Consider the following 19,826-nt stretch of genomic DNA (forward strand, 5'->3'; position numbering starts at 1 on the left):
ATTTATTTAGACCTTCTGCCACCATTGGAAGAATACAGCAATTCTAAGTGCTTCCCACACTAGAAGCTGTGCTGTGAGTCTCATCAGGCTCAAAATAAGAATAACAGCTTCTGAATGTGGGTACAGATCATTGTTTGGGTTCCTGTGCTCAGTGGCACCCCTTGATCTCCAAGTGAGAAAGAGCTATGACATAGGAAACATTTTCAAAGAGTTAAAAGAAAGATGTTAAGACAGAGATAAGAGGAGAAAATAGCCACAGTTCTGGTTTGGTACAGAGGTTTATAATGCAAAAGTTAGCTGTGGGAAGAATGGTATACACTTCCATTTATTCCATTCCATTATCACACTTTCCAGGTGTGAGAAAGAAATCCACTTTGTTTAGTTGGTTTGTTTTACCTCAGATATGACAAATTAGTAAGCATGTTTCTGCTGGAATTAATAAATATATTTTGAAGAGTGAGGTGTTTCCCATGGCAATTCCTACTATCACTGTTGTGTTGGAAGTTAGCCATTACTGCTTCCTGCAGTTATAATCAGCTTGGCAAAGGAGAATTTTGATCTGCAAGCAGCGGGATGATCAAAAGCAGTGATAATGTTTTAAGAAGGAAATGGCATAATTTTTGGCAGTGTAAATGGGAATAGTGGGGAAAAAAAACACATAGATTAAGACCTTCTGTGCAACTTGAAGATTTGTCACATGCTGTATATGCAGTGAATTTGAATTCAGTCTGGATTCTTGTGTAGATTTAGAGCATTTTCTTTTACATTTTAACTTTTTTCTTCTTAAAAGGATCTGTTAGCTACTAGTGAAATTTATTTGAAATTGCTTCAGGTCTTGTTCTCACAAACATTATTTAGATTGTCTTTCATTATATCTCCCTTAATTCTTTGAACAAAAATTGCATAACATCTTTACTGCGACATTTTGCATTTGTTTCATCATAACTTTTAAAATGTTTTCTTATCCAAATACCATTTTTAAAGCTTAGTTTTTCCTTACGGAAATAATTTTTGATCAAATTATATATTTTCAGCTGAAAATGCAAATATGATCATTCTGCCCCATAAGGAATTTTTGTTCATGTGTTAGTTTTTAGCAAACTGTGTATCTATGCAATTGAGGATTGGAAATCAGGAAATCACTGACGTCCTGAATTAGATATGGTATCTTGGCAGAGGGCATTAGAAGGAGATAACAGGGGGTAATTATGCCTTTTGTAGAAACCTGCAAAACATCTTTTTTCAACAGTGCTCTGTAAAGTGTGGTAAGGGAGTACGGCATCGGACTGTGAGGTGCACCAATCCCCGCAAGAAATGTGTTTTGTCCACAAGACCTAAAGAAGCAGAGGACTGTGAGGACTATTCCAAATGCTACATCTGGAGAATGGGAGACTGGTCTAAGGTGAGTCATCCTTGATACTAGTTTCCCATAGCATAACAGATTTTGTAAGCTGAATTCTCTGTAAGTACTGTATCTATCAGATGTGTAGGACTCTCCCAGTTAAGGGAACAATAAGGCTGTGAAAAAAAAACTGAAGCATAAAGTCACACTGTGGCCCAAGTATAAATAAAAATCAGGAATGTGAAGAAAGCCTGAGGTGCATCTTCCATATTATGTAAATGTGATATAAATTTACTGTTTCCAGTAGGCAGGCAAAAAAATCATGGAACTAAAGAGTATGGGATGCATTCAGTATCTGTGTTTCAAAGACACATATCCTATTACTCCATTTTCAGACCTGTTTGAAAATATTGATAGCAATTGATTAAGCAAAGCAGCAGTAATCATGTCTGTAATCTTTATTTTCAGTTTAACGTATTTTCTTGTCTGCTTCTGGCTTGATATCTTACTGAAAGAATGTGTCATGTGCACTGTGTACTGTGTTTGGCTCACAGCAAGAGCTTCCTGAATATGTCTGGATTATAGTATACAGGCTATCAATTGGCTGTATGTAGTACATGCTTTGGTGAGATGCTCTATTGTATTTCTTTGTCACTTCCATTTCCATTATAGGCTGGCAGGAACCTAAAGGTTGCTGTTGTCTGTCCTAATTCTGTCATGCATTTCCCATGATAATGTGGAATCTGTTTCAAGGGTTGCTTAACAAAATATTTCTGGGCAAATAACTTAATTTCCATTACTAAACATTTAGAACAATTTGCTTTGGCCATCCCATCCCCTGCTACCCCTCCATGCCTTTTTCGCAAACAGGGCAACATACTGTTTGTCATTTAGATGTTACCCAACTGTAATAAATTCTAATTCTTATCCTCCACTGTAGGTCCATTCAAACTCATAGTTTGCACATTTCATTAATTTGTATTTGCACATTTTATTCTTCCATGTTTCTTATAAGTTATATCCTTTAACCTCATACGGAAGCACCTTCAGCCTATTCAATTTCCACATAGACCATTTAATATCTAGGAAGCACCTCATACTGTCTTTTTTCTGAACACCTGATGTAACAGTCAGTAAGCTATTTCCTTGGCATAAGGGCTTTGATTTCAATGAGATACATAAGCACAGGCCGAAAGGTATCAGAAAATATTGGCTAGGTCTGTGATCAACTGTGTTTTTGGACTAGGAACATGTGATACAGCTTAAAATATCCAAAACATGCTGAAATACTGAAATTGACCCTTGAGAGTCAAGGTTTTTTCTTGTCATGTCACAGACCATACTTCAGAGAGATTGTAAACTTTTTTCTTTTTTTTTTGCTTCTGTTTGTAACTTTTGCACACACCTCTTCTACTTTCAGTGCACAAAATTACTGCAGAAGCTTTTTAACTTGCTTGTATGGAGAAGTATTTAATGTATTTTTAGTTGTCTTTCATGTGATGTAACAGCTGGAAACAAGGACTAAAGCCAGCACAGTATGACTAGCCAGTCTTCCAAGAATTAGCTGCAAGTACTCTGTGGGCAACTAGTGTTTCATAGAGTTCTGCTTGGGAGCTCTTATTTTATGACTATGGGGTACAAATTGTTACTATCACGTTACTGTTTATTCCATTTTCTTGTCTTTATGAGTTATTTTTCACATTTGAAGGATAAATGATTAAATGGTAGTGTCAAATGATGGGGTTTGTTTGTTTGCTTGTTTTTATACTAGCGATAATTTAAAATATTTGATATTTTGGAACACCCTCACAGAAACTAGAGGATAACCCCCCTATCTTAGCTACTTCAGAAACACAGGGTGTTACAGCCATAAATTTTTAAAGCAACAGCCAGAAGCAACTAATCTTCAATAGTAGGGTAACTTTTACATGAAGATGTGTTCGGAAGTAAGTCTAGTATTTGCATCTCCATACCACAAAACTGCAGTAAAAACTTGCATCATTTAGCACTTGCACCAGCAGGAGTAGACTGTGGAGAAATGACCATCTGCTTTCTTGAAGCAGTCATTCAAATCAGCATTGCTGAGGCTATGTGAGGATGCTCAAACAGTTACACTGTGTTCCCAGTGCCCTCTGGAGAAAAGAAGGGCTTTATTCTCTAATTCACAAAATACGTTTCACAAAAATCCATGTCACAGATGAACATACAAGAACGTATTTCTTCCAGTTTAAAATTTGCTGACATCTAAAATGTTCTTTCCTACTTCTGTCAAGGCTCTAACATGGCTCTAACACTGTCACCTAAATAGTACTTTAAACTTCAGAATCAGAAGATGAGGAAATATTTCATACAGAATTGACAAAAACTTTTGAACAGTAAACATGCAGCCTGAGAGTGACTTATGCAGCTGAGATTTTCCAAGATTTATACCAAAAAATAGATGCTTTAATTTCTCTACAGAGACATGAGTTCAATTTAAAATATACTTGGATTTCCTTTTTTTTCCCTGTTACTATTCTGTTCCATTACTAGAGTACATAGCAACATGAAGTCATGGCATACATATTAATATGTCTGCAATGGGGGAAACAAATGGAAAGCTCAGATAAATGTTAATCTTTGCTCACTGTTTGTTTCTAACTCAGAGGTTCAGTGCAGCCTTCTGTGTTCACTGTTTTTACTCTTTAGGATCATTCTTGACATTGACAGAAGGCTGTTTCTTTGAGCAGAGCCAAGTTCCCCCAAGCTAATGCCAAGACTTGGCTTGAAAAATCCAAATGACGCTTCTCACACATTGAAACAAGAGGCTTAATGTGATCCTTATTGGCTTTGCCGCTTGCCTTGAACTCTTAAGGCATAATTTTAAATGAAGCTTAAATTGAACTGTTACTGAAAAGATAACATTATTAATAATCATGGTAGTGCTGTAATGGAGTTAATTTGTTTTAGAGGTACGGTCACATAGAGATCAAATGGTGCTTTTACTCAACATTTTAACAATACCAAGATCAAAGAATATTTGACAAAAATTGCAGACTCCAGTAAGTCAATAAATACATCAATCCTTCTAAAACTCTTGCTTAATTTAAAAGTATGCTGTATAATCTGGACTGTATGGAGCACTGAACTCCACAATAGCTCTTAAGTCAGCAAAGTGGCTCAATATGCTAAATATTTCTGTTCAGTTAGACTCTTTGCCTACCCTCATGAGTGTGTGGAGAAAGTACAGAATAAAGGCTCAAACTGAGCGGTTGGATCCACCACCTAGAAACATTAGCAATTACATTTTACCAGTAAATGGTGTCCTTGGAATATGATGCTGAACAATGTAAATGTGCTCTTCAGATGAGGAAAGCTTACCACATCTAATATAGGCCCAAAAAGGGCATGTTGTAGCTCACTCTTAACAGCAGCAGCGTTCTTTACTAAGCTGCACACTTACGACCCATTTCAAGACTATACAAGTTTTAGGTCATCCTCAGGGGAATTCATCATCTAAGGAGAAACAAGTAAGCAGGGGAGAAGTGAAATGAAATGCATATGCACTGCATGTTTACACGTCTACCTGGCTTACAAGAGAACTACACATCATTGATGTACTCCAAGAAGTACAAATACTTAGATGACAACAGCATGGGGTACTCAAAGGTCATAAGGTCACGTTTAGGATACTTTATATATTGGAAGCTTTTTTTTTTTTCAATTATCCAGAAAATTCAGAACATTGATAGAATAAATGAAGTATATATAAAAAGCAGGATGAATCTGGGGAGGGAAAATACTGTGGAGAGAAGTGTAGGTTTTGAAAACAATAATAAAAAGCTTAACTTTTATTTGATACTGTACCCAAAACTTTTGGAGGGATTCAGCAAGTGACAATAGGATCAAAACAATGTGCAAGGGAATAGATTTTAGGAGCAGCCATTTGTAAGAAGTGAAGTATAAAGTGTAAGCATAAAGGAGACCAGAGAAGATAACAGACTATAAGTTCTACAATAAGATTGGGCTAAGGAAGCTGGAGAGAAAAGATGCACTCAGGAGCAGCTAAAAAGGAAACACCAGCAGAGTTCCTAAATAGTATCTATGTGTTAGACTGGACATGAAGAGGATACAAATACAGCTTCTGTGATAATGATCCCAATGGTTAGAATGTAGTTTGTTTTCACACAATCACAGAATGGCCGAGGTTGGAAGGGACCTCTGAAGATCATCTAGTCCAACCCCCCATGCCAAGCAGGATCACCTAGAGCACATTGCACAGGTTGGCATCCACGCACGTTTTGAATATCTCCAGAGAATAAGACTCCACAACATCTACTGGCAACCTGTTTCAGTGCTCTGTTACCCTCACAGTAAAGAAGTGAAAGCTTTGTCTGTAGTCTGAAGAAGAGAAAATGGGGGATCAAAGGTTGGTCTAATATAATTATTATGTTTTTTTTTTGTGAGTCTAAAGGACATCTGAAGCAACTGCTTCATTTTTATAACAACAAATCTCAGAACTCATGTCCTATTTCAAATTATTTTTTTAAGATCGTATACGCAGTGCCCTGTAGATCGTGCGTGGGGGGGAAAGTAAAGTCTCCAGCTGTTGCACGGAGACAGAATGAAACCAACAGTTCACAGAGAGATCTCTCAGCTGAGTGGTACAAAAAGCAGCTGTCGCTGATGACGATTGCTTCTCTTTTGTCTGGATCGAAAAACATGTAAAAATCGGGAAAATGAAAAAAGCAAATTCAGTTTTGCCAACTGTTCAACCACATGGGGTATTCAAACTTTAAACAACCTCTAAATTTCCATAGCAAATAATCTCAAATTATTTGGTATCCTTTAATTAAAAATTCAGATTTAGGATGTTATTAATGCTGCAGTTTTCCTGACAAGGTAATTAGCTTTAGTTTTATTCTTTGGATCCCAGTCCAAGAATGTTAGCTCTTCAGATTCTGTGAGAAGTCAAAATGTGACACTATTAATAAGACTATGGACAAATGAAATATGTGACTTTGATGAAATAATTGAAGTCAAAATAATACTGTCATCTTGTTGATAATGTTTATACTGACTTAATTATACAGTAAGATTCCAGCAAATGAGGTATGCCTGTTTCAGAAAAGAAGTATGAGCAAATCAAATGGAAGATATCAATGTACTGAAATGAGAGTGGGGAGGTTTTTGTTCATTTCCAACCAATCCTGTAATATTAACATAATTTTTTTCAGATATTTTTTTCTTTCATAGATCAGTGCAGTGTACTGTAGTATTTTGCCTAGTATAAATATAATGTCAGTTTCTAGAAAAACAAATCAAGACCACCCTTCATAAAAGGTAAAAGCACTGATGAGACTGGCAGGGATTTTAAAAGTAGACATTACCCATTTTGAACATGCATAAAACTGAGCATAAATGGGAAATTCTGGTATTTGTATCACGCTTAGATCTATTGGGACATCTTTACTGATTTTCTGTTATTGCTGCTACAAACCTCCTTAGGGTAAGCAAAGTTTTCAGGAATAGCAGACTGGAATCAAAAGGCGATTATGGGCAGAAGTTGCGATGTATTTAGAATTGCTTTATCTGTAAGCAGTGCTATATTAGAAAAATACAAAGTTATGGTATGTCAGCCATTCTCATTAAGACTAGATCCTTGCTAGGCCCTGTAGAAAACCAAACCAAGAACAAGAATAGAAGGAGCTTACAGCCCATGCTGAAAGGTGCTAGCAATCCTGTCTGACAAGAGACGTGGTAGGCAGAGAATTCAAATAGATAATCAGAAAGAAAAGAATGAAAAGCATTTTAAATTCACCTGATTTCAGGTAACCTTTTTTCTACTCTGTTCTCAAGTAGATGGTACAGCCTTTATACATTTGTTTTAAACATGCCCTTCAAGAAATTGAGTGCCCATAGCAACCTTCTCAGGGTCTACAAGAGGCAGTATAATGCAAAACAAAGGTGAACAAATGAGAAACAACAACAGCGACAACAAACTAAACAATCAAACAAACAAACAAAAACTGATAGCCAGTAGAGGATGCTTGGAAGATGGCGACGTTTAGTAGAGGCAAATCCAGTCCCATGCTCAAGGGGTCTGTGCAGTCACAGTCTCATTGCATGATGTGCAGTATGCTGCATGGTGCCATGTGAAAGAGTTGTATGGGGAAAGAGGAGGTTCACTTACATTGCCATTGTTGTTGCCTGTTAAATCTGTACCTCCCAGAGGAAGAAGAAGTTAACACTGATGAATTCAGGAACTGAATTGCTTTGGACTGTGCTGATTTTTAAACAGTTTTCAGGGAGGCATGCTGAAATACGTGTAAGAAACACAAATCAGTAGTGAAAAGGTTGATTTGTAGGATAGCTTCATAAACATTAGCAGTTAGAGGTGTAGGAAATTCTACAAGAAAAGGAAATCTGAAATATATCTGGGTATTTCTTACTCTGTGGTAGTAGAAGTAAAGTGGTAAAAATCCTGCTAAAATAGGTAACTGAGAACTTCACAAATTAATGACATTTTCTTCCATTTATACCCATCAATATTTCAGAATTAAATATTGTTAGTACTAGTATTAGTATGCAGTAATGGACTTTGAACCTTTGGGCAGCTTTACAAATGTTCTGGGCTGTCCTTCCAGCCATATCCTCTGTGGTTCTTAAAACCTAAGACCATTGCTTTAAGTGAAGCAGCTTGGCTGCCATTTGCCTTACCAATTGTTTGTCACTCCTCAGGTCTGACAGGAATGATTACTGACTGGGCTCAGGCTTACTGGTGAGAAAAAGATGTGTCTGTATAATCAAAGAAAACTTATTTCCAGTGAAGTTGAAAAGTTGAAATTTCTGTGTCAGTTTACATGAATTTTAAGAAATTCAGTTTTATACTGTGTGGTCCAACTCGTCTTAAGTTGAATAGGCTCTAGATATCCATGCTGTACACAAATAGATCATCTCTATCTTGCCATTTTCTGTTGTTGACAACTAACTGTCCTTTTACGTTCTGTAATTACCTTCTGTACTGACAGCTTGTCTAGTTATTTATTGAATTACTAGATTTGGGAGTCTGGCATTGCCAAATACGATAGATGTGATAGATATTTTAGTGGTGTACTAAATTCAGAGTATCCACTGATCTTTGTGATTTGACCCATTTCTTACCATGCAAATGACTGTGTCTGAGGAAATTATTCTTCCCACAGTCTCACTGGAAAGTAACGGTGTGGGGGTCTGGCATTCTGAAAAGGGCTGCTATTCCATGTTAACATTAATGGCTCTTTTCAACGATGCTGAGCAGAGTCAGTAATCTATAGTCCAGAAACTGGATGAACTTCAGATTTCCAAAATGCTAATCTATAACAATATTTTTAACATTTTAGGAATCTTATTCAACTACACACAATAAGGTAAAAATGCGAATGTCTAGAATGATATGAATATTTTTCAAACATTCTTTAAAATTAAAAATGAATTACTTCAGCTCCCCCAAATTAAGCTGAAATGTTTGCATTGCATGACAAGTCATACAAGATACTGTCAATTGGGTAAGTTCTAGTAAAGAGATTTTTTTGGACCAAGTACTTTAAAGGCTTCTTGAAATTGCACAGAGTGACACAAAGGTATGACTTGAGAAAGGAAGTTTGATTGAATTGTTAAACACCATGTCCTTTACTTAAAATCTTCACAGAGAAAAAGATCATACATGTGCATCTGTATTGCAACATGAAGCTTTGCCACTGGATCTTTTTTTTTCTTTTTTCCTTTTTTTTCTTCTTTTTTTTTTTTTATTATTTAAGAAAAGGAGTTGGGGATTACCCTCAAGGGAGGATAAGATTGGAATCAGTGTGGAGCCTGTTTAAAAACAAACAAACAAACAAAAAACAAAACAACTTAACTATAACTGTTAGAGCTAAAAGTAGAAGAAGGATGCCTTTGAGTAATGGTTAAGTGTTTCTGCTACAGACAGGATAGCAGGTACCCTCTTTCTTGTGCTAAGGCTTTCCCATTGCTATCTGTTGACATTTGGACATCGTGATCTCTTGAAGGTAAGAAGCCCATGCAAAGGAAACAGATTTATACCTGATGGGAGATGTGTCATGCAGATATACAGAGTCAGAAATCACAGAGCACAGCTTTTCATCACCTCCTTTGCCACTGCCTACTGTCTTCCAAGCCATTCTAGTACAAACTAGATCAGACCAAATACCAATTCCCAAACTTTCTGGTTGTGAGCCTTGCAGTGCCAGGCCAGGCATTACTGCTGTAAGGGACTTACATATGCACATGTATGCATATAAACATAGATTTAAATAAAGAATAACATACTTAGGAATTACTGATGAGAAGTAATGTCCTATATCCAGGACTTAAACATGTGGTCTCCCAGAAATGCCAACCAATTATTGTTAAGGTCTCCTCAGATCTTTGCACAGCCAGGCTTCTGGAAGGCTAACACATAATTCACCAGGGAGATGAATGGTGCTTGACCAGTGAAAGTTTTACTTTACACTTATTTATACTATTACAGTGCAGAGCTTCACAGCCCAACTAGCAGGATGTGTATCACAGAGATCTCTACTGAATGATGAAGAGTTAACCGCAAGCATCCCTTCAGTGTCCTTGTGCTAACACTAATTCTCCCTTAGTCAGGCCTGGTCAAAAAAGATTATTCTCAACAAAATTCTGTAAGATAGGGACTACAGTGACCATCAGAATTTCAGTTTCCCAAGGAGCTATGCTGAATTTATGTGCAAAAAATACCATCAGATAACATCACAAATAAATAATAAGGAAAGGAGCTAATAGAACAGAGAAGTAACATGGGCTATGGGGGCCAGGGAGGGATACAAGAAAAACAAGAACACCAACTTCTCTTTTATTTTCTTAGACTTTAATTTAACTGAAATGAGTGTTGCATACATACAATCCGTTCCATGTAAGAATCTCCAATCTCTTTACAATGACTGATGATATACTTGAGGCTATGGTGTAAAGCAGTATGTATAATCTCAGTACACAACTGAAAACACTGCAGCTTATCTGGTATTACATGGTTACTCCCAAATCTGGAGAACAGCAGCTCCCTGACATTTTGAACCACGAACTTCTTTCATCTTTTCAGTGTAGACTTCTGCTGCATGTTCATTATTCTGTTTTCTGTTTCTTGTTTTTACTTAGTGATATGCATTGGGCAAATTATTTAATCAGTCTGTTCATGATGATGCCTAGATCTTTTTCTCTGATAGCTGACAAGTCATTCCACAGCTGTCAATACGTATAGGAAAATCCAGTTACTCAGTCCAGTGCTGAGACTCAGTCCAATAGGCATTCTTTTGCCTGGTGTATCTCCATCGCTAAGATCATCTCTCTGTCCTTCCAAAAGTTTTCTTCAGCGTCTCTGCCTGTATCATCTGCCAATGTGTAATTCATTTAGCTTGTTGACTTGGGTTCTGTTAGAATTTATGTAATCCTTTTGCTCTTGTGGGATCTAGATGATTTCTGTGTGCTGGAAAACTTTTTTCTTTCATGCATTTTTCATCGTATCTTTCACGCAGTTAATGTAAATAATACTACTTCAGGTGTTCATTCCTGAGACAAAATTGATCCTATATAAAGTTCTATTTTGCCACAAAAATATATATTGTTGTTTCTTGTTTGTTATTTTGTCTTAATCTATGTGATTCTCACTTTTTACTGTTTTCTAATGATTTCTTTTTGGATACTATCTGAAAATATTTTTACATTTTAATATATATTTTATATTTTATACATTTATATAAACAATCTTGAAAAATTTTGAAATTACTGTTTTAAATTAAATTCATTTACCAGTTTTAATGAATTACAGGGAATATTATAGATTTTTAAATACTGGAAGAAAGATTTACTTTTCTGCCTTATCTGTGCTGTTTCAGGCTGTTGTTCAAAGATTTATGTTTAATCTCCAGAGTTCCTTCATCTAATCTTGCCACAAATAACTCCACTAATGTTGACATAAAACAGAGTTCACCCAAAAGTAATGATTGTTCTTTGGTAAATTTATCACAGGATCACAACAACTCAGACTGGTTAACATTTTCTATTTCCTGGCCTTCTGGTAGTTCTCTCAGGACATTCATGCCTTTGGGTGACATCATCATACATAATGAAACCCTTTCAGTTCAGTATGAGTTTCCTATTAATATAGAATTTTCTGGAGATCCATTTTCTTGCATTTATTGTGTCTACATATTTTTAAGATAAAATTAATCAGCAGAAATTTTGTTGATAATTGTAAGTCATATTCTAATTCATTTTCCTTGGTTTTCTTTTAAGGATTTTTTTTTTCAAAATTAATGGCCTATACGTGAGATCATGGTATTTCAGCCAAACAAACAAACAATAAACTCTTAAGGTTCAGTTTCCTCATTAATTGAGGAATTTTGTTTGTTTGTTTGTTTGTTTGCTTTTTCTTTTCTTCTTTTTTTTTTTTAAATATCATTCACATCCATTTAACTTAGTAACTTGATATCACTTCAGATCTTCGTGACTTAAAATTTAGTAGATAAATTGAATGGAATAAAGTCATTGTTAGGGATGAGCTCTTTCATTTTTACTTCTACTGGAAAAAAATCAAAAGCACTACATGTAATAATGCTATTTAAAGTCAAATCCTTAATTTTATGTGGTACAAAACAGCTTTTCACATAGGTTTATTTAATTTCTGAAATATATAAAAGTAGAAATTTTGGAAAGAGAGGGGTTTCATGAATGTTTGTTCCTCTCCTATGACATTTAATTTATGTTTTTAATGGTTTCAATTATCTTTTCATTAGAAATGCTAATGAAATGCCTTTAACTAAAGGTTTGTCCTGGTGAGCTTTGATTTTCCCTGGAAGGTTTTCTACAGAACAGCCTCACGATATATTAAATTGTCAAACCTAAACTCAAAGCCTTAAACTCAAAGGCTAACATTTCAATGATTTTTAATAATTTGTTTTGGACAAATAGTCCAATTAATTTCGTAGAAAAAAAATAAATAACTACAAGATCTTCAAATCTAACTGCTTCCATATTGTCATATTCTCGTTTGGTTGTTTGATAGTTAAAATCAATGGAAGGTTTTCTTCTGTGAAACTTCCATTCAGTGCTATCTCACGTGAAAGTCTGAGATGTAATAATGTCTTATTTACCACTACACATTAATAGCAGTAATATATACAATATGCTACAGAAATTAGGTTTTACCATGTGTTGGCAATACAAAATTTAGTCTAATGCACAAAGGGTGAGCCCTCTTAAGCAGTTTTGAATAAGCATCTGTATAACCTGTTTTATCACGTCTCATACAAATAATTGTATTATTTTTCTTTTATCAGTTTCTTGTCTGACATCCTTTAAAAATAACATATGGCCTTAGGCAAATACACGGTACCTACAGAATTGTTAAAATATCCATAAAGATATTGAAAACAATGTACTAGTTCTGTAAAAGTGCTTTTCACTGGAGTTGTTTGTTTCATTGGCAGAAAAGCAAAGATCCTTAAAAAATGGTTCTCATATGGTTAGCTTCCACTTCTCTCATCTAAGAGTATCACAGATATCACAGATCTATCTTATCAAAAACTAAGTTGAACATTTGTGGTGGTTTTACCTTATGGGCAGCTAGACTCCACCACACTGGTCTCTGACTCCCCTTCCTCAAAGGAAGAGGGGAAGAAAATATGATGAAAAGGGCTCATGGGTTGAGGTAAGGACAGGGAGACTGGTCACCAATTACCATCACAGGCAAAACAGACTCAGTATATTAAGATTAATATATTATGTTGCCTATCGCTAGCAGACTAGAGCAGTGAGAAACTGAAAGCAAACCAAAACCACCTTCCCCCCCATCTCCCTTTGCTACATCTTCCCTCTTCAGCCTCCTACCCCCAAGCAGCTCAGGGGAACAGGTAATGGGGGCTGAGGTCAGTCCCTGATGCTTTGTCTCCACTGCTCCTTCACAGTCCCTCCCTGCCCCTGCTCCCCGTGGGGTCCCTCCCACGGGATGCCGTCCTTCCCGAGCTGAGCCTGCGGGGGCTGCCCGCAGGCAGCAGCTCTTCAAGACCTGCTCCCACACGGCTCCGTACCACGGGGTCCATCCATCCCCCAGGAGCAAACTGCTCCAGCACGGGTCCCCCACGGGTGGGCGGCAGCTCCCCCCAGACCCCCTGCTCCTGCGTGGGCTCCTCTCCACGGGCTGCAGCTCCGGCCCGGGGCCTGCTCCTGCGGGGGCTCTCCATGGGCCGCAGCCTCCTCCAGGCCACATCCACCTGCTCCACCGGGGGCTCCTCCACGGGGGGGCTGCAGCGTGGAGATCTGCTCCGTGTGGGACCCATGGGCTGCAGGGGGACAGCCTGCTCCACCAGGGGCCTCTCCCTGCACAGGCCGCAGGGGAACTGCTGCTGCCTGCCTGGAGCACCTCCTGCCCTCCTGCTGCACTCACCTGGGGGGCTGCAGGGCTGCTTCTCTCCCATTTTCTCACTCCTCTCTGTCCCTGCTGCTGCACAGCAGTTTTTTTTTCCCTTTCCTCCAGTCTGCTGTCCAGAAGGCCCACCCAGCATTGCTGGTGGCTCTGGTCAGTGGTGGGTCGCTGTTGGAGCTGGCTGGAGCTGGCTCTGCTCTGACATGGGGCAGCTGCTGGGCTCTGCTCATAGAGGCCACCCTTGCAGCCCCCCTGCTACCAAACCCTTGCCAAATACACCCAATACAATTTGGTTTCATCTTTGTATGTTTATTGCTTTTAAAAAACATGAAGGATAAATAAAATTTATAGAACTGCAAAAATAAAGACTAATGCTTCATATCACTCAGAAGCATGTAAATAATTTTATGTTTGACCTATATATTTATAAATTAAAAAGGTCTTCAGCTGATTTAGCAAGTATATCACATTTATGATTACAGAGAAATGTACATGTAGCCCTCCATTAGTTTTCATCTTTCTCACAGGATTTGTTGTACCCTAATGTTATCCAGTCTAAATTCCCTATTACATACAGGATTTTGTGAATTAACCCAATGTTGCATACCTTGAGGAGGAATCTCAGCAGGCTTCCTGAGCAAACTAGTAAGTATAACTGTCCTAACAAAAGAGACTAGATTCATTGGGATGCTCAAGCTTATTCAGTCATGAAGTGAGTGACTGTGTTTAACTAGTTCATCTAAAAAGAAATGGGGGAACTGAATTTAGTCAAGGGAGAAATTTTCATATGCTGTCACAGCAAAAATGATTTATTTTTTGTTGTTTCCTTAATATTCATGTTAAACCAAATTCTTGTCATATTCCACAATCAAATCTTACTTGTAAACTTTTAGTTGCTTCTTGTCTTGTTACCAAAGGCAGTTTCTCATTTTCCATGAAAAAATATAATTGATTTCTATTGGAAGCTAGTGGATGATTAAGAAAATAGAGACAGAAAAGAAAGGTCCAGGTTCTTGAGACCAGGTGATGAAGACTTCCTACATATAAATCTTGTCTGTAGCCCAGCTTATCAAATGTGGACTTCAGCTGTCTGTCTTCCTTTCAAATCTTATGTCTCTTGAACATTTACATAGTATTAATTGGCACTCAAGAAAGAAGAGCTTGAAAGAAAAAGATAGAAAAAAGAAAGAAAAAAATAGAGAAAAAAGAAAAATAAAAAGAAGTAAGGACAACTCAAGCTTGCTAAACTTAGCAGAGACCAACAGCAGATTTTTTTCAGCTAAACTTAGCACAAGTTCTGAATTTTAAATTTGGCATTCATATACTGAGGTGTTGGGTGTGTCAGAAATGAGAGAGGCATAAAGACCTTCCTGGAAATGATGCATAGGAGAACTCAGACTTCATCTTATGTTTGGATCTATTAGTCCCTATTTTTGTATTAGTTGTGCTATTCACAAATGATCTTATTAAAAAAAAAAAAAAGAAAAGTGCTTAAGTAAACTGCAGATAACTTACTTTATCTAGTATCCTTTAAAAATAAGAATATTGTTAAACTCCGTTTATTGAAAACAAATGCACCACCTTACCTGCTACCTGCCTTCAAAAGTGAACTTTATAAAAACAAAAGGTACACAAAAAAATTGCAGACATGAAAGCAAATACTAGTCCTGTTGCTAATATCTGATTGCTTGCTACCCTTGTTTCACACTCATTTTATGAAAAGGTTGAAACTACTTGAATGCTGGAACTGATGAACCTATACATAAATGATTAGGAATGCTCTGCTAATAATTTCCAGTAGAACTCATCATTGAGTTTCCTTATGAGCACATCTCTCTCCACTTTTAATGCTACTTAGACTTGTAAAACCCTTTTATTGAACAATCCACTTATTCTTGAAAATAAATTGTCCAAGTCAATTCTGTTAATATTGCCACAGATTCGGTTTTTCATTGTGGATCCTATCAACCTCTGCAGCGATTGCCTGTTGTCTTGGCAGAAGGATGCATTTTGACCGTTACTGTCTGCCAGTGACAATTTTTCCCTTAATTTAGGAATTCCTACTTCGTTCGAAGGCCAGCTGGAAGCAACTAAGGCATTACAGCACCTTCTTCAGCTGTTGGCCATGGGAATATGTATTCTCTCCAGAATATATATCTTTGGCAGGGAACAGTAAGAAGGAATCTTGGGTAAATGGTGTGCATGCCAAATGTAAGGATTGTTATATTTAACGCCTAGATTTCTGTCCTTGAAATTATGTCTAAAAGAAGTTCAAAAGTAGGACAAAATTCAAATAGGGTGGGTAGATTTTATTTGAGAGAAAAAAAATAATAATATAAAAATCCGTTAACTATATTTATCCAGGATTTTTTTTTTTGTAATCTTTAACAGGAATATTTTACATGTCTTGCTGCTTGAACGGTTTTACAGTACCTTTAGGAATGTGTCCAAAATGCACAGATTAACAGCCACCTAAAAAACCTCCGGCTGCATATTAGAACATTTAGTCTAAACCTACAAGCACAGTTGTCCTACGGGAATTTTGCTAATCAGTTACATGGCCTTAAAGTGTAGGTCATCTGAACAGTGAAAATTAAACTGTAATTAACGACCGCAAAAATAAAGTATAGCATGTGCAAGTGTGACATTTGGGAGATGTGGGGAGAGGAGCTCTAGAAAAACATTCTCCATTCACTAGTCAAAAACGTTGTGGGTTGAAACTAATCGAAGATCTCATGAATCCTTAGCAAGTTGCTACAAATTTGTTTGGAGTGGCCATTTTCTGCAAATTTTATGTACATAAGCTTTGCATTATATATATATATAAATTTAAAATTGTGGAAAATATAATCAGTTTTGTCAGATGGACTGGTTTATGATTAAATTCACAGCATAGTATGTGAAGGTGAAAGTACTGTTGTAAATTGAAAATCTTGTTACGGTTTTAAACTTGGAAACTGCACAAGTATACAGAAGCTGTGTAGCTTTGACTACATACTAGAAGTGCTACCTAAAATGTGATATCTGCACATCCACTGAAGACTATTTCCCTCTGGTTGAACATTTTGAGTGAGAAAAATCCAAAACTGAGGCAAAATTAAGAGGCATTAGTGTACAGAGCTAGAAAGTAAAGATGTTTATGCAGTAAGGTATTATAATGAGGATCAGAGCTGTTGCTCTGCATTGCATCTAGCTGGTTTGCAGAAATTGAAGTGTCTTCTGGAGAAGATGGAACAATTCTATGCCTTTTCAGAGCCATGAAGAAAAAATGTTGTGGATGCCTTTTATCCTCCAGTATTCATTTGGTGCTCTCAGTTATCTCAGCAGCTGGCTGGTATGTATGTAGTACAAACATGTCAGGCTACTTCATGGAGACATGCAAAAATCTCAGTTTGTCTGTGTCGCTAGCAAATGCCATACCTGAAGTGTGTTTTCCCTACTTTTATGCAAATAAGATGTTATGTCTGAAATTTTTCATTTTATTTCTAGTTGCTTTTAAAATGACTAAAAATATTTCTTTTTCTCTGTTTGTATCTGTCCCATGTGTAAGTGTTTTTAGTAGATATTCAATTTCATATTACTTTGAACATGAGATAATACAGCTATGGTAAAGAGATTTTTTTTTTCTAATTTTTTTCTGGCTTCCAGTGAGTAGAATTGTTAATTCTGAAGTCAGACACCACTGCTTCTTCTGATGTGTGAACAGGGTAGACTAAATTGATGGGACTGGCTTTGAACGTTTTAGATTGCAGCCCTCTCTCGTCACAGTTCTCACTGGACATCTTTCAAAACCTAATAAAAGCTCTCGGTTTTATAAAATAAGAATAAATACAAAGTTAGACATTTCTGTGAAGAGAAAAGTAGATACAAGGGGAGGGAAGGTGAAGGGAAATGTCTTATTTCTTGCTTTGCCACATACTTCCCATATGAACTGAAACGTATCATTTTAGTATCCTTCAGCATCATTTTCCTCCTCTAAATGATGGATGATAGTATGTAGGTCATGCAAGATAAAATTAATTGTTTGAAAGATGTATACATTTTTTAATTAAAAAAAATCACATTGTAATGCTTCATAGAGCTCTTTGAAATATCTCAGAAAGGTTAGCAGCAGCACAGTCATTAAAGGGAGGTTAATTTGCCAATTAAGATTTTAATGCAAAATCTTGCCAATTTCTGTGTAGAAATTAAGGGTTTACACAGTGGTTACCTGAGAAAGATCTGTCTGCTCGTTGAGTATTGTCTCAGATGCATTGCAATCAGTAGAATCTTTCAGGTCGGTGCTCATTTGATATAAATAAGATGTGGCTGCTGCCAGAGTGCTCTCCAAAAGGACACTTTCACGAGGGTGAATTATTATGCATTATCAATTAGCAGATAAACCACTGGAGCCCAGTTTGTCACCAGAAGCATTTTCAAATCCCCTTCTCACTTCCATCTAGTACTCCACATGGCAAGGTTCCTGTTGCTCGCTTTAGGATAACCAAAAATAATGGCCATGTAGATTATTTTTAAGAGATCCACATTCCTGTCCTCCTTCACCATAGCTGATAAAAGATACATACTTACTAAAATTTCACACACATTCTAGCTCTGGTTAATAAACAGGAAAGTGTTTTACTAAAGGGAAGGAATACAATTCTGTGTGCAAAATTACTCTAATTTTTGCAATAATTGTGATAATTTTTAAAGAGTTGATACACCTTCTTCTTCCCTTCATTCTTAGGTTTGCTTTTCTTATTTTTATTTTTTTTTTCTCCCTTAAAATTTGCTATTCCATTGTCTCACTTGCTAGTCTAGTGAAATACTCTAAAGAGAAACCTCTCTGAAGTATGGAGAGAGGAATCCATGAAGTGGATGGAATTTTGGCAAGATGAAAAATCAGTGTTCTGGCTGCTGTTGATGATTAAATTTGGGGTATCTGTATGTATAATTATGTATGTTTGTCATGTATATAATGTTGGCAGTTATAGGAAGTCACAGTATTTTTAGCCGCACTGGAAAAAGGTAGAGAATTCAGGAAAAGGAATTATTTTAAGAGTCTTTTTCTCGTGCAGTGTAAAAGCAGTATACTAAGTTCAAAGTTGATGAGAGACTTCTGCATGTGGAAGACTTCAATGCTAGCTGGATTTTGTTCTGTAATCAGCATATTGGTTCATTTATTAAGTGATGGTTGGTATTGAATAGACAACACTGTATTCCTAAATGAATGTCTTTGCAAGCCTTGAACTGTGCAGATTGTATCTGATTAACTTTGCAACTAATTACAGAAACTTTGTTGACTTAGTGGAGCTACTCCTGATGTACATCACTGAGAAGAGAAGCAAAATCAAATCCACTTACTGCATCTATAGAATGCCATTTCATGTGGTTACAAGCTGAAACATGCTTTGGATGTTATTAGTCCCTTCTGAAAACACTCTAAATATGTATCCTAGTCTTTTGTACCTCTTTAGGAGTGAAACATGAATCTAACTCCTCTGGAGCCCCCTATTTCCCATTTGGAATGTGTAAATCTTTTCTCCTAGTAACAGTGCTTAAAATGTCACCCAAAAGCACATAGATGACAAAAGGAAAGAGTATAAAACACTTTAGTGCTTCCTATACTCAAATTTTTTTCTTTCTTTGAAGGCTTGATAAACTCTACATCTCCATCTTGAGAGAGGCTGGTTGGGAAACCTTTGTTGTTATAGGTTGTTGTTCCTCTCCTTGTCTTTGTCCTTCATTTCAATATTTTTTCCTGCTGCTTCATGAAGCATCCCAAGGAAATGTTTTGTGAACATTTACAAAATTAAGATTTTTTTAGAAAAAAAATATGTTATCAGGATTATGTGGGTGTAGCGGTATAAATTTTCAGCTAGTGCTCATGCCATTCAATGCAAGAGGTTGAAGAATACCTGAAGATGTTCTGTATTGTAAATTTCTCCAAAACTGAATGAAATTTGTCAATGTGTGAGTGAAAACCACTAGCACATAAGAGCAAATTGCAACATATTTTTTTTTCAATGAATTTTTAGTTAAAGCAATGGAACATATCTCACTTCAAGCCCCATTAAATTT

The 19,826-nt window shown here is 36.6% G+C and overlaps 1 protein-coding gene across 1 annotated transcript in view; it reads left to right on the forward strand.

The window, feature by feature from the left end:
* The window catches only part of ADAMTS19 (ADAM metallopeptidase with thrombospondin type 1 motif 19), a 164,960-nt gene that overhangs the window by 138,839 nt on the left and 6,295 nt on the right, over positions 1-19,826 (forward strand). The window contains exon 21 of the mRNA XM_048053285.2: positions 1,250-1,402. Within this exon, the coding sequence (XP_047909242.1) occupies positions 1,250-1,402 (153 nt within the window). The remainder of the gene's footprint in view (positions 1-1,249; positions 1,403-19,826) is intronic.

The sequence above is a fragment of the Anser cygnoides genome, chromosome Z, assembly GCF_040182565.1.
Source record: "Anser cygnoides isolate HZ-2024a breed goose chromosome Z, Taihu_goose_T2T_genome, whole genome shotgun sequence".
NCBI classification, from domain to species: domain Eukaryota; kingdom Metazoa; phylum Chordata; class Aves; order Anseriformes; family Anatidae; genus Anser; species Anser cygnoides.